This window comes from Castor canadensis, chromosome 5 (genome assembly GCF_047511655.1).
Source record: "Castor canadensis chromosome 5, mCasCan1.hap1v2, whole genome shotgun sequence".
NCBI classification, from domain to species: domain Eukaryota; kingdom Metazoa; phylum Chordata; class Mammalia; order Rodentia; family Castoridae; genus Castor; species Castor canadensis.
In genome coordinates this window covers 131,709,840-131,722,889 of record NC_133390.1, presented here as the reverse complement: position 1 = coordinate 131,722,889, position 13,050 = coordinate 131,709,840, and the positions used below count along the sequence as shown (strand labels likewise).

The 13,050-nt window shown below is 47.6% G+C and overlaps 1 protein-coding gene across 2 annotated transcripts in view; it reads right to left on the bottom strand.

The window, feature by feature from the left end:
• Positions 1–1,828: 1,828 nt before the first annotated feature.
• Abhd12 (abhydrolase domain containing 12, lysophospholipase) overlaps positions 1,829–13,050 on the bottom strand; it is a 78,338-nt gene continuing 67,116 nt past the window's right edge. For both annotated transcript variants that reach the window (XM_020184699.2, XM_074074203.1), the window contains exons 7-13: positions 12,153–12,282; positions 10,949–10,986; positions 10,505–10,584; positions 9,405–9,487; positions 5,107–5,185; positions 3,812–3,939; positions 1,829–2,489 (exon numbers count right to left, since the gene is read on the bottom strand). In XM_020184699.2, the coding sequence (XP_020040288.2) occupies positions 2,450–2,489; positions 3,812–3,939; positions 5,107–5,185; positions 9,405–9,487; positions 10,505–10,584; positions 10,949–10,986; positions 12,153–12,282 (578 nt within the window). In that variant the 3' untranslated portion in view covers positions 1,829–2,449. The remainder of the gene's footprint in view (positions 2,490–3,811; positions 3,940–5,106; positions 5,186–9,404; positions 9,488–10,504; positions 10,585–10,948; positions 10,987–12,152; positions 12,283–13,050) is intronic.

Genomic DNA, 13,050 nt, shown 5'->3' with positions numbered 1-13,050 from the left:
AGGCATCTGGCAGGCTCTGTTCACAGCCTCACATCTCCCCCAGCTCCCCTAGTGCACCTTGGTGAGGGCTCCAGGACAGAGCCCTGAGAATCCATGATCCCTAGATTTACGAGGCACTGCCCTTTGGCTCCTAGGACGTGTGCAGTTAAGAGAGTTGACAGCCCAGCACTTACCCCTGAACATGCCTTATCGCCACAGATTTTCTCCCCCAAGACTGATTTTTTTTTTTTTGTCTTTTTTGGTGCTGGGATCGAACTCAGGGCCTCGTGCATGCTAGGCAAGCGCTGTACCACCGAGCTACATCCCAGCCCCCCAAGACTGATACTGACTACAGTTTGGTCATGCAACCCATCAAAGGGTCTGAGACCCCGAGTTTAAGTTTGGTTGCACCAGATGTGGGGAGTGTGGCTCAAGTTAACTGATAGATGACAGGAGAGCTGCCAATTCAGGGGTTCCCTTCTTGTACTTCCTAATCTTCAATCTGCCTGTCAAGACACTTGTAAAAAAAAAAAAAAACCCTTACAGATTGTACTTTAAATCTTACTTATATTCTGCCTCACACCCCACCAAAGGATCTGAGGTAGCTTGCAGGATGAAAAGCGAGAAAAAAATGATAAAGACTGGCTCAGATAGAGCAGGGGTCAGCCATCACCTCACTCAGGTGCTGGAAGCCATGGTGTGTGACAGGAGACTCCCCTGCCTGCCTCTGTCCTTTAGACCACCGTGGCTGTATACAGAAGCTGCCCTGGCCCAGGTAGACACAGTCATGTTTCAGTGACTCAAAGGCCTCCTTGTGACCAGAGTTGTACAAGGAACCTGGGGGCAGGTCAGTGTGTCCCTGCCCTGATGGCCTTGCCCTGTTGGGGCCACTGCTCACATAGAGCTGTTGATGGGCAGGCAGAAGAAAACTGGCATACCTTAGTTAGATCAGGACTCTGTCCAAGAGAGGGAAGATAAACGCTTATGTCACAAGCTGACTCAGGAAAAGGCCATTCCAACTTCAACCCTACTGTAGGAAAAACACTTGTTCTCTACATCAGAGAATCCTTCGTAAGTTCTCAGAAGGGGAGAGTGTAACCTGTGCCAGCCTTGGGACCTTCAGCCAGTTTGCAGCTGTTAATGCCAGGCCTAAGACCTTGGAGGAACAGGCAGGCAGGTGGTCCAAGACCTCCCTGTCCTGGTTCCAAGAGCTTGTAAGTTCTAGAACCTGAGGATCTAGGAGAGAAAGGCCAGCCAGGCATCAGGAGAGATGGCACCCTCCAGTCTACAAGATGCAGGAGGTGGAAAGACACAAGCTGTACTCCAATCCCACCAACAGGATGGTGGGCCTGTTCTTACTAAGCCATGTACCCTCTCTTCCAGAGGCTCCTTGGCCTGAGAGGTGACTATGTCGCTGGTCCTTCACACTAGGATCTATTCACATGGGTATTAGTGGGTATGGGCAGCTGCAGGGAGGGCTGGTTTGACAAAAGCAGCATATCTACTAGTGCAAGAGATGGGCAAAAGAGTGATACGATGTTCTTGGCACACACTGAGAGTTCTGGCCTTGTAGCTTAATCTGTTCCCCAAGCAGTCTGTGTGTGGGAAGAAGAAACCCAATGCTCAAACATCAATGCCACTTATCTAAGCCTGCATTTTAAGAAAAGATCATCTGCCAGCTCTGGAAATGCTGCTGGAAGGAGAGGGCATATTAGTGACCCTCAGAGCAGTCCCAATTCCCAGTCCCTTTGGGATCAAGGGTGCCAGGACTTTAGCTGTGATAGGGGATGGGAAAGTGGTCCAGCAGAAGGCAACACTGACCTTTGCTTATAGAGGAATCAACAAAACAGACCACCACCACGATTTTATTCTTAAATAAATGCTCAGTCTACGGCCAGGTTAGGCAGACAGAATGGGAGGAAGTGCAGATCTGGATGCCCCCCTGCTGAAGGTGAACAGGCACTCAGTAGAGGCAGGGATAGCCAAGGAAGGCAAGCGGGTACATGGGCCAAAGAGGATGGTGGAACCATTAGAGTCCATTCTGCAGAAAAGAACAGCCTCCCCACATTCTCCAAGGGTTGTCAGAAAGCCCAGAGCAGTCTAGAGCCCCTATGCCCTCTTCTAGGCTTTTCATGCCCAGCTCAGGAAGTATGGGATCAACCAGGTGACACCACTGCTGTCACGAAATCTTCCCAACAAGAGCTCAGGTAGAGTGGCAGCTAGAGGGACAGGGGGTCGCATGCCCGGCAGCCATATTTCCACACAGATCCGGGTTCCCAGTCACTTGCATTGCACTGCACCATGGATGTACAGGGCCTCCTTCCATGCCCGCTGCATCCGAGTCCTCTCCAGGTGCACTGGGCTCCTGGGCTCTGCAGGTGTGGGCACTGCAGGGGCTCCAAGGTGTCAGGTTGCTGTCCAGAAGAAAAGGGGAGGAGGGCAGGCCTTCATGCTCCTTTGCTAGACAGTTTCAGTGCTGGCGCTCGGGTTCTGACTTCCCTAGGAATTCCCTAGACCAGAGGAAGACAAACATGAGCCAAATCACTGAGCTCAGACCAAAGATCCTGTTCTCCGAGGTCCTCAAAGGACTGTCTGAGGAGGTCACCAGAGGAGGCAGCCACAAATCCCAGGAGGATCTTTATGAAGTCCTCAGTAAGGTAGTCAGGGCCCCTGTGGCACCAGCAGGGTCAATTCCAACATAGGATCAGAGAGAGGTTGAGCTCAGAGTCTTTAATCTTTAGATTTATATGTGGGTCTAAACTTTCTGCCATATTTCTTTTATAATGGAGAAAAATTACAACCCCGAAGCACACCTCTACTCTTTTAGCTCTCTGTCCAGTCTCACCAACCCACATCCCAGTGGCAAGGAATGGAAAATCTCCAAAGAAATGCAGCTTTGCCTCGGGAGCTCTCAAAGGTAGCTGGAGAGGAGCTGGAGTCTCTCCTTGAGAGATGATTCAAGCAACAAATTTCAGTTACCTGCTGGAAGACAGTGGCACCTGAACAGCTTCTCAAAGCCAACCAGCACAAAACAGCAAAACGACCCCCGCCAAGAGCAGTCACAGTAACCTCGGTGGGCTACTACTTGAGGTCCAAGCACTGAGCAGTAGCCCAGGATGGCATCTTCCCCTGTTCCATTCACAGGAAGGTTTAGCATCTTGTCCAGGGGCATGAGTTAGCAGCAGTAGGTGGGGCCTGTGTCATTTGACTGAGAAGTAGGTAAAGTTCTGGGCAGTCTGCACAGAAGCATGGGGGATGGAAGTAGATTGGGGGATGGAAGTAGATTGGGGGATGGGGGTCATTCTAAACTGCCCTTATCACCACTGCCAAGGCCTCACTCTCACACTTGAGTCAACATCCAGGCCCAGATGGGTGCCCTTGCCTCTCTAAGCTGTAGTCCATGTCCTGCCCAAGAAACTAGCTGGTGCAGGGCAGGCTGGAACACAGCCTCCCTTTAAGAAGCAGCTGTAGAGGTAGCCTGAGAACATTAGAAAGGCCCTGAGAGGAACCCAGCAATAGCAGGGTGTTTGTCTGTGTGCTCCTGTCTGCACGTGGCCACCCAAAAGCTGGAGATGTGCATGCACACACTGTGTCCAGAAGCTCCCATGCATGTCTGCACAAGCATGTAATCTGTACAACGGGGACCACCTGCCCTGAGCATGGAATAGTCAGGAGGGAGGAGAGACAAACTCTCTCCAACTCCTGTGACTCAGGAAGGCTCTGAGTCACTGTGACCCTGGGCCCCAGCTTCAGCAGCCACCACCTGCTACATGCCTGGTCATAAGCCACTGCTGTCTAGGGAAGACCCCTGGGTAGGAAGAGGACGTCTCACCTGAGTATTCGTGGAAGCTCAGGGCTCTTGTAGATGTACTTGTGCCTATAGCCAAGGTCTGAGTGAAACGGGATAAACTGAACTTTGAAGTCTCGGAAACTTCGAGATGGTGCAGCAATGTTGTAAAGCTGGAGAGAGGGAGAGAGAGCCAGAGCCAGGTCAGCTGGGTCAGGGCCCAGAAAAGGCCTAGGGCCTGAGAGACAAATCTGCAGCTCTCCCTTCAATAAAGACTGGTCAGCAGCTGCTTCCCCCAAAGAATAGCCCAAATTTCCATGAGCACTGCTTCTGTTGCTACAGCCAACCACACAGATAGGGGTCGCCAGGTCTCAGTGAGCCCACCATTCAAAACCCCCCCCCACCCTTCTTTAGAGGAGCAGCTAAATGCCAGGGACGGTCCTGATGACAGGGATGGTGCAGTGGTCAGAAAGGGGTCTGGGAAGGAGGGCTCTGTGCTCCTGGGTCAAGGCCAATCAACAAGCTGGCTCACAATTTGTCCCATCTCAGCCCCTCCCTCACGTCCCCTGGATGGCTAAGGGTATGTGGGTCTGAGCAGTGCATTACTGGGCAGCTCCATGTCTTCCTGCATGGTGTTTTCTGTGTTCCTCATGGAGTCTGCCTATGTGGAGCCTGTCACAAGCAAAAGGACTCTGAGCCCTAGGCTGAATCTGCTGACGAGGCATGGCATGTACCCCTAAACTCATCTGCCCCTCACCATTGCTGTGCCCCACGTGGTACTCTCTTTACACCACTCTCCCACAAATCTAATACACTTCCTGGCAACAAAGTCAAAGCAGATTCAGCAAAAGCTCATACTGAGGCCCCATGGATGACATAGAATTCTTCTCATCAGTCTAATTCCAAAGGCAAGAACACAGACCAGAAGTTTCCCTATCAGTTCTACCATCTGGACCCCTACATTGAGGTTGAAGGACCCTCATCATCAAGAGGTTCTTTCCCCTTAGCCCTAACTGATAAGGTCTCCCAAGTTAGCCTGGGCTCTGATAACACACAACCTCTCCTGGGAAGGACCCTAGTGTGAGGACTTCGGAACCACTCACATATTTTCCATAATTCCTTTTGCAGACAGCATAATTAGTCTGGCCCTGACCCTGATATCAGACCTTCTCATATCAGGCTCTTCCAAGCTGTCCAGAGGGGACTCAGGAAGGATAAAGTGGTTTCCTAGACTGATGTGACCTGAGCCCATCCCAGGATACAGCATGCAGGCCCTCCCCGACCCACATGTTGGGTCTGTGATGCATGCTGCACCAGAGGCAGAAGCCCAGGACACCCACCTTTCTGCCAAGCTGGAAGGGCACAACTGGGTCGTCTTCAGCATGCAGGATGAGCAGGGGACAAGAGATGTGCTTCACACTGTGGAAAGGAAGAAGCTAGATGGAGACCAGGAAGAGGGTGGAGCCACCTGGAACTCTCACCTGGGACAGGGATTTGGATTTAGGGTGCTTAATAGACTAAGTTCTGATGGGTTTCTTTTTACTACAGAACTAAAAGACAATTTCTTAGTTGTTCTTTATCAACATCTATTCCAGCTAGGTGACAGGTATCAATCAAATCTAGGTATCGATTCATTCCCTGAGATCTGGCCCCTGCATATTTTCTGAAATTTGAAAATGATTATTTTTGCCAATAGATATATTCTTTAAAAGTTACAAAACAATATTTATAAGCTGGATAATATAGGTGGGCCAAGAAACTTACTGCAAATGAATGTTACTATGAATCGGCTCATGCCTGTAATCCTAGCTACTCAGGAGGCAGAGATCAGGAGGACTGTGGTTTGAAGCCAGCCTGGGCAAGTAGTTCTCAAGAACTATCTGAAAAACCCCTTCACAAAAGCTGTCGATGTGGCTCAGATAGTAGAGCACTCTGCCTAGCAAGTGTGTGAGATCATGAGTTCAAACCCCAGTACCACACACACTCACAAATCAATACTAGCTGTGTCTGGTACTTCATGCCTATAATCCCAGCACTCAGGAGGATAAGGTAGGAGGATCATAAGCTTAAGGCTATACAGCAACAGAGACCCCATCTCAAACAACAACAACCAAAAAAAAAAAAAAACCCCACAAGACCTTGGCCAAGTGAAATGCCTCATTCCTATAATCCCAACTACTTGGGAGGTGGAGATATGAGGATCATGGTTCAAGGTTAACCCAGGCAAAAAGTTAGCAAGACCCCACATCTTAACAAATAAGCCAAGCATGGTGATTTACATCCAGCTACTTGGGAGGCCATAGGTAGGATGGCAGTCTGAGGTCAGCCCTGGGGGTAAAAAGCGAGACCTGAAAAAGATCTAAAGCAATAAAAGGGCTTGAGGGTGTGGTCCAAGCAGTTGAGCACTTGCCTAACAAGCACAAGGCCCTGACTTCAAATTCCAGTACTGTCAAAAACAAACAAGGCCTGGTGTGTAGCTCAGTGGTATAGTGCTTGCACAAGGCCCTGGATTCCATCCCTAGAATTAGCACAACTTTAAAAAAAAAGCCAGTATGCTCTAATAATAATTGGAATAAATAGTCATTCCAATTCTGAATATTTACAAGTAAATTAAAAATGTAGCTTCAACAGATCCAGATCCCCTCACAAGTCACTTAACAGAAGAACAGGCTGCGAAGACTGGACAGGGCTTGAGCTTTCCTCACTGCCCCTCGCTAAAGTGGCCACATGATCTGAGTCCCTATCTTGATCCCCAACAGGGCTGTGTACTCTCTGAGGGCAGCACTGGTGCCATCCTGGCACCTGGAGCAGGACTTGGGCTGGGGAAAGTTTGTCACCTACAGATAAATAACTCCTGTTAACAGCACAAGGCACACACTACTTGTTTCATGGTAGAGCATTTCTGATGCGTGAGTCCCTTTAATTCAAGGATCCTGGAAGAAGCAGCAAGTACTTGGTTGCAGACATTGCCCACTGAGCTTAGGAAGGCCCCACCAGCACACAAGGCTGAGCCTGACTTCCTCTGATGTGAGGGTTGGGGGTGTGGTACTGCAGCCACCCAGTCAGCATTACGATGGGACAAAAGGTAGCTTCCTGGGTACAGTACTCACTTTGCCTTTTAAGAAAGAATCCAAGCATGAAGCCCTGAGTTCAAACCCCAGTCCCATTAAAAAAAGAAAAAAGGAATTCAGCTTACTCATATGTATATACATACATACACAAGGCCTCACACTATACCACTTGAGCCACTCTGCCAGCCCTTTCTTTTTCAATTTTTATTTTTTTATTATTCATATGTGCATACAATGCTTGGGTCATTTCTCCCCCCTGCCCCCACCTCCTCCCTTACCACCCACTCCGCCCCCTCCCTCTCCCCCCCGACCCCCTCGATACCCTGCAGAAACTATTTTGCCCTTACTCTAATTTTGTTGAAGAGAGAGTATAAGCAATAGGAAGGAACAAGGGTTTTTGCTAGTTGAGATAAGGATAGCTATACAGGGAGTTGATTCACATTAATTTCCTGTGCATGTGTGTGTTACCTTCTAGGTTAATTCTTTTTGATCTAACCTTTTCTCTAGTTCCTGGTCCCCTTCTCCTATTGGCCTCAGTTGCTTTTCAGGTATCTGCTTTAGTTGCTCTGCGTTGAGGGCAACAAATGCTAGATAATTTTTTAGGTGTCTTACCTATCCTCATATCTCCCTTGTGTGCTCTCGCTTTTATCTTGTGATCAAAGTTCAATCCCCTTGTTGTGTTTGCCTTGATCTAATGCCCGAATATGAGGAAGAACATATGATTTTTGGTCTTTTGGGCCAGGCTAACCTCATTCAGAATGATGTTCTCCAATTCCATCCATTTACCAGCGAATGATAACATTTCGTTCTTCTTCATGGCTGCATAAAATTCCATTGTGTATAGATACTACATTTTCTTGATCCATTCGTCAGTAGTGGGGCATCTTGGCTGTTTCCATAACTTGGCTATTGTGAATAGTGCCGCAATAAACATGGGTGTGCAGGTGCCTCTGGAGTAACCTGTGTCACAGTCTTTTGGGTATATCCCCAAAAGAGGTATTGCTGGATCAAATGGTAGATCAATGTTTAACTTTTTAAGTAGCCTCCAAATTTTCTTCCAGAGTGGTTGTACTAGTTTACATTCCCACCAACAGTGTAAGAGGGTTCCTTTTTCCCCCGCATCCTCGCCAACACCTGTTGTTGGTGGTATTGCTAATGATGGCTATTCTAACGGGTGAGGTGGAATCTTAGTGTGGTTTTAATTTGCATTTCCTTTATTGCTAGAGATGGTGAACATTTTTTCATGTGATTTTGGCCACTTGAATTTCTTCTTTTCAGAAAGTTCTGTTTAATTCACTTGCCCATTTCTTTATTGGTTCACTAATTTTGGGAGAATTTAGTTTTTTAAGTTCCCTATATATTCTGGTTATCAGTCTGATGTGTAGCTGCCAGCCCTTTTTTGTGCTGGGTATTTTCAAGATAGGGTCTCACAAACTATTTGCCCTGGCTGATTTTGAACCTTGATCCCCCGACCTCTGCTTCCTGAATAGTTAGGATAACAAGCATGAACCACCGGCACCTAGCTTTCAGATAATTTTTAAGTCCTAAAACAATAATACTTGCAAATGAACAGGGTTTTTTGCTTATGTTTGCTCAAATTTTAATTCATTTTATTTTCAATTTTAGAAATAAAATACATACTTGAATGGGAAAAACACTCCATTTTAAAATCTGTTTCAGACAATAGACTGTTAAATGTCAAGTATTCAAAGCTTTGTTCTTTTTCTTTTTTGAAAAACTTAAAATCCATGAATTAAAAAGACCACAAAGACAATGTCAATAGAATCTGAAAGTGGCTTAAATAAATTGCTAAGTATAGGCTAGGGACCTGGCTCAAGCGGTACAGAGCCAATCTCACAAGAAGAAAGCCCTGAGTTCAAACTTCAGTACCACAAAAACAGAAAACAAAACAGAGGGCTAACCAGAATGTTTAGTCTTTAGCATATCTAATAGAAATATTTTTAGCAATAAACTCTGTATCTCTCATCTCTCTATAACCAAACACACACCAAATGGCTAAAGCAAAGTCCTTTTTATAATAATTATTTTAGTAGTCTTTAATACCTATTCAAGAGTGCTAAACAGACTGAAAAAAACCCACACGCAATTTTATGGACAAAAATACCTATTTTAGTATTGTTTTAATTCTAGTTTTTTTTTAATTCCTTCTTTCTTTCCATTGTAGATCTCTGCTTGACTTCACCTTTTTCCCCCCCAGTACTAGGGTCTAAACTCAAGGCCTCATGCTTGCTAGGCAGGTGTTCTACAACTTGAGCCACTCCACCAGCCCTGTTTTGTGTTGGGTATTTTTGAGATAGGGTCTTGTGAACTATTTGCCTGGTCTGGTCTTGAATGGAGATCCTCCTGATCTCTAACTCCGAAGTAGCTAGGATTACAGATGTGAGTCACTGGTGCCTGGCTGACTTAACCTTTTGAAGGCATTTTCTTAGAGAACAACCCCAGGTCTTTTGAATCCCATCTTGTTTAGTTAACGTGACTAAAGAGGCTCATCCTGAGGACTCCCAGTGTTTTTCTAAATCAAAAAATTACTCCATCGCAATACTCACTTTTCATCATTTGCAAATTTAATTCCACTGCTTGTAATGGGATCAAGGAAGAACCAGTCAAACCCAGGGAAGTATCGATATATCTGAAAACAAGATATAAGTCATTTTCAGAACCATTAATTAAGATCTCTAGGCAGAAGGCCAAGGTCAAGAATTCAGACAGTTCAGGATTTATAAGGCTTAACTATACCATCCCTAAGGGAATAAAGGTGATGTATAGTGGAGGAAGCACCTTCTACCTCTAGCTTTGTGGTTGGGGACAGAAGCCTCACCTGCCTGGACATGGCGGGGCTCCCATGCCTTAGAGCTGTAGCTATATTCGAGCTCAGACACCAGACTTCCCACAGACAAGGGCTACCACCCACCAAGAAAATGGGAGTCCATAGCTGGTTTCCTTATGTGATTTCATAGAAAAACAATAGCAAAAACATAAGGGAAAATAAAGGAGTCCTGTGGCCTACAGTAGAGCAGCATGAAATTAGGACAGAAGGGCAAGACAGGCCCAATACACAAAGGCAGTCTAGAGCCCTAGTGGGAAGGAAAGAATAATGGGACAGACTTTAAAAGAAGGATCCAAGGTTTCAGTTGTATTTGGTGAGGGAGAGGTGGGGACCAACCCACTCTAGAAATGACTAGGAGGCCTGACTCCCCACTCCCCAGAGCCTAGGCTCCAAGCACCATTTAGGACCTGGGGTGGGGGGCGGGGAACGATATCCATCACTTCCTCTCTCAAGGAGTGAGCCAGGACAGCAGTCCTTGGCCTGGGCTGAATCCTACAGGAATCACACCATGGCAGTAACAGTAAAACACAGTGACACCAAGTAGGTGAGGGTGTGTGAGCAAGGATAGGACATAGGACCAGCTACCCCCAAACAACCCGACTATGAGCTTATTCCCCCTCTGGCTGCAAAGCTATAAACTTCCTGGGCAGCTCTGTGCCTCAAACTAGGATTTATTTTTAATAAAATCTGTACTCATTACAATACTAAATTATGCTTTTATCATTATTATTCTTATTAGCTACTTGAATTTATTTTTATTTTTATAGTAATTATTATAATAATCAAAATTAAATATTTTTAATAAAATTGTGTACTTGCCACTGAAAATGGATGGCTCTTTGCTTCTTCACGGATATTAGTGAATGGAGATTCCAATATAAGAGCATCAGGAGGTGTTTCTAGGTAAGTTAAAAAAACAGACAGGGACCTGGGAGATGGGCAAGAAGCCAACAACATAAAAAGAATTCATGGAAGCGAGTGGCCCAGGGGTGCCGAGAAGGAATAGAGAACCCAAAGTGCAGCTCCTCTGCCCAGTTATCTACCTTCATAGGCCTCTCGGCTACTCAGCCCCAGCCCCAAAAGGTCCCAGGTGGTTTCCAAGAATCCCATGGGGAGGACAGACTAGGTCAGGCCAGAGCATGCTCAGCTCATCCCATCAATGTGCTGCTCAGTCACTGGCACCGCTTGGCAAGAACTTGCCACAGGGGCTAGAACACCAACTGTCATGACAAGCACCCAACCTGGGGCAGCAGGCTCCCTTACCTCGTTCACAGAGGCGCCGCACCAGATTTGTTGCCACTCTAGGAAGAAAATAAATATGATTCAGTTGAGTTATGACAAAATCATTGTAGATGAGACTGTTTTGATCCTGGAAAGTGGCCCAGAGAAGCTGTGGGGCCTGAGTAGCTAATGGTAGGGGTAAGATTGAGGGGGGAGGAGTGAGCCATCAGTTAATTCCTTTCCCCCACCATGCGGTGCTGACAGCCACTTCCTGACCCAGGGTAGGAAGAGCCTCCTACAAGTTGCCCTGTCCCTACCGCTCACCTGTCACCCTATCTGGTCAGCATGGACACAACTGAGACAGGAGGACAGGCCAACCTTGTTGGCTGGGGTCTACCTGCACCCTTCCTGGAGGCAGCAGTGTTTATTGCCCACCAAGCCCAGAGACCTGTTGCCATCCCAAGATGATACCTGGTAGGTTCTCTGCAGATAGTCTCAGGGATAGCTAGCCTCCCTCCACAAGGGCCTCTCCCAGGGGACACTGTGCACTCTCCCCATGAGGGGCAGGCAGTCCTGCTATAAACTTCCAGTCTACAGGATGCCATACAAGCAAGGAGCCAGAGCCAAGAAGAGCTGAGCCACTGTGGCTGAAGGAAAAGGCAGCAAGATGAGGGATGGCTGCTGAGGGTTTAGGGCTCCTTTTAGAAACACCATGGATGCATCAGCAGAAGCATCCAGGCTGCCCACAAATGGAACATTAAGACTCTTCCTTTCTTGGCAGATGTGGGAAATGGACCACAAACTGTTCCTCCCCACACTCCTTGGGAAGCTGAGCATGGGGGATGTGGCCAAGCTGCTTACAAATGTCTCTACGCTGCATGGTTAGATTCAATGGTCTGCACATGCACACCAAAGTCACACATGATACAGAGCCTAGGTGCACCACAGAACATGAACAGTCCTACTTGCACTCTGAAGATGCTTCCTGGATGAGGGCTCCCTGTGGAGACACCTGCTTCTACCTTGACAGCCCCTTTTGGCCCTAAGTCACTTGTTGGGATGACAAATTACAGTAGCTCAACCCCTTCTCAGTCCCTGTGATGCTTCAGCCCCACGATGGAGACAGGGGACCAGAATTGCTGGAACTGATGGTGCTACAGAGTCTGAGGCTGTCTTCAGATCATGGGCTGGACCATCACCAAGAAACCCTGCTCCCACTAAGGCTACCTCCTGCTGGAACTCTTACCCAGTGCCCAGGGAATGGCCCCAAATGTACACAGGGTTGTCACCACTTCTTGCTTTGATCCAGTCAAAAACATGGAGTGCGTCATACGTCATGCCCCGCTCAGATGGCGTTCCTACTGAGTCACCCCACCCTGCAAGAGAGGAAAGGCAGGAAGAGGAAGTCAAAGTTAGTTCAGAAACCAAGGGAGCAGCACTGGAGGCTGCCCTACAAGTATGTATGGTCCCACCCATGCTGCTGGCAGACTGGGGCAATGAGGGAGGGCAGGTGGTGCCCACACTTCTCCTCCAACACTGGTGGGGACAGGGAGGAGGGCCTGGTGGTGATTCATTCCTGCTAACTGGACAAACCAGAGATTCCCAGTTACCCTAAGTGAGTGGGCTGCATATTTGACTGGTGATTAACAGAACAGAGTCAACAAAACACATCTGAGACACATGCCTTGCCATTGTCACCCATAGGCACAGTGCAACTCCCTCAAGTCTGGGCTCTCCCTCTGCACTCTTGATGGACCACCAATGGGTGTGGGAACCCAGCCAACTCAGGACCCTAGAAGGATCAGGCCAGGGAGCAGGTGTCGGGATGCTACAGGAAAGCAGGGAGATTTCTAGGCTTAAAGCAACTATGACCCTTCTCCCAAGAGCCCTTCCCTGTAGACTCTAGCAAAAGTCAAGTACAACTGTCTTTATAGCAGCTCAGCAGTGAGTGAGTCATCATCAAATGATCTAAAAACACCACAAGATTCAGAAGGGCTGGTTTTGCTGTGTCAGCAAACCTCACAGTTATGCTGCCCAGTCTCCCAGGCTCCACAGAATGGAAGAATGAAGAGGGACAGAGACGGCTGAAGGTTCAGGACGCTCTGTGGGAGAAAGGGATGTGGGAACATAGAGAAAGAGAAAGA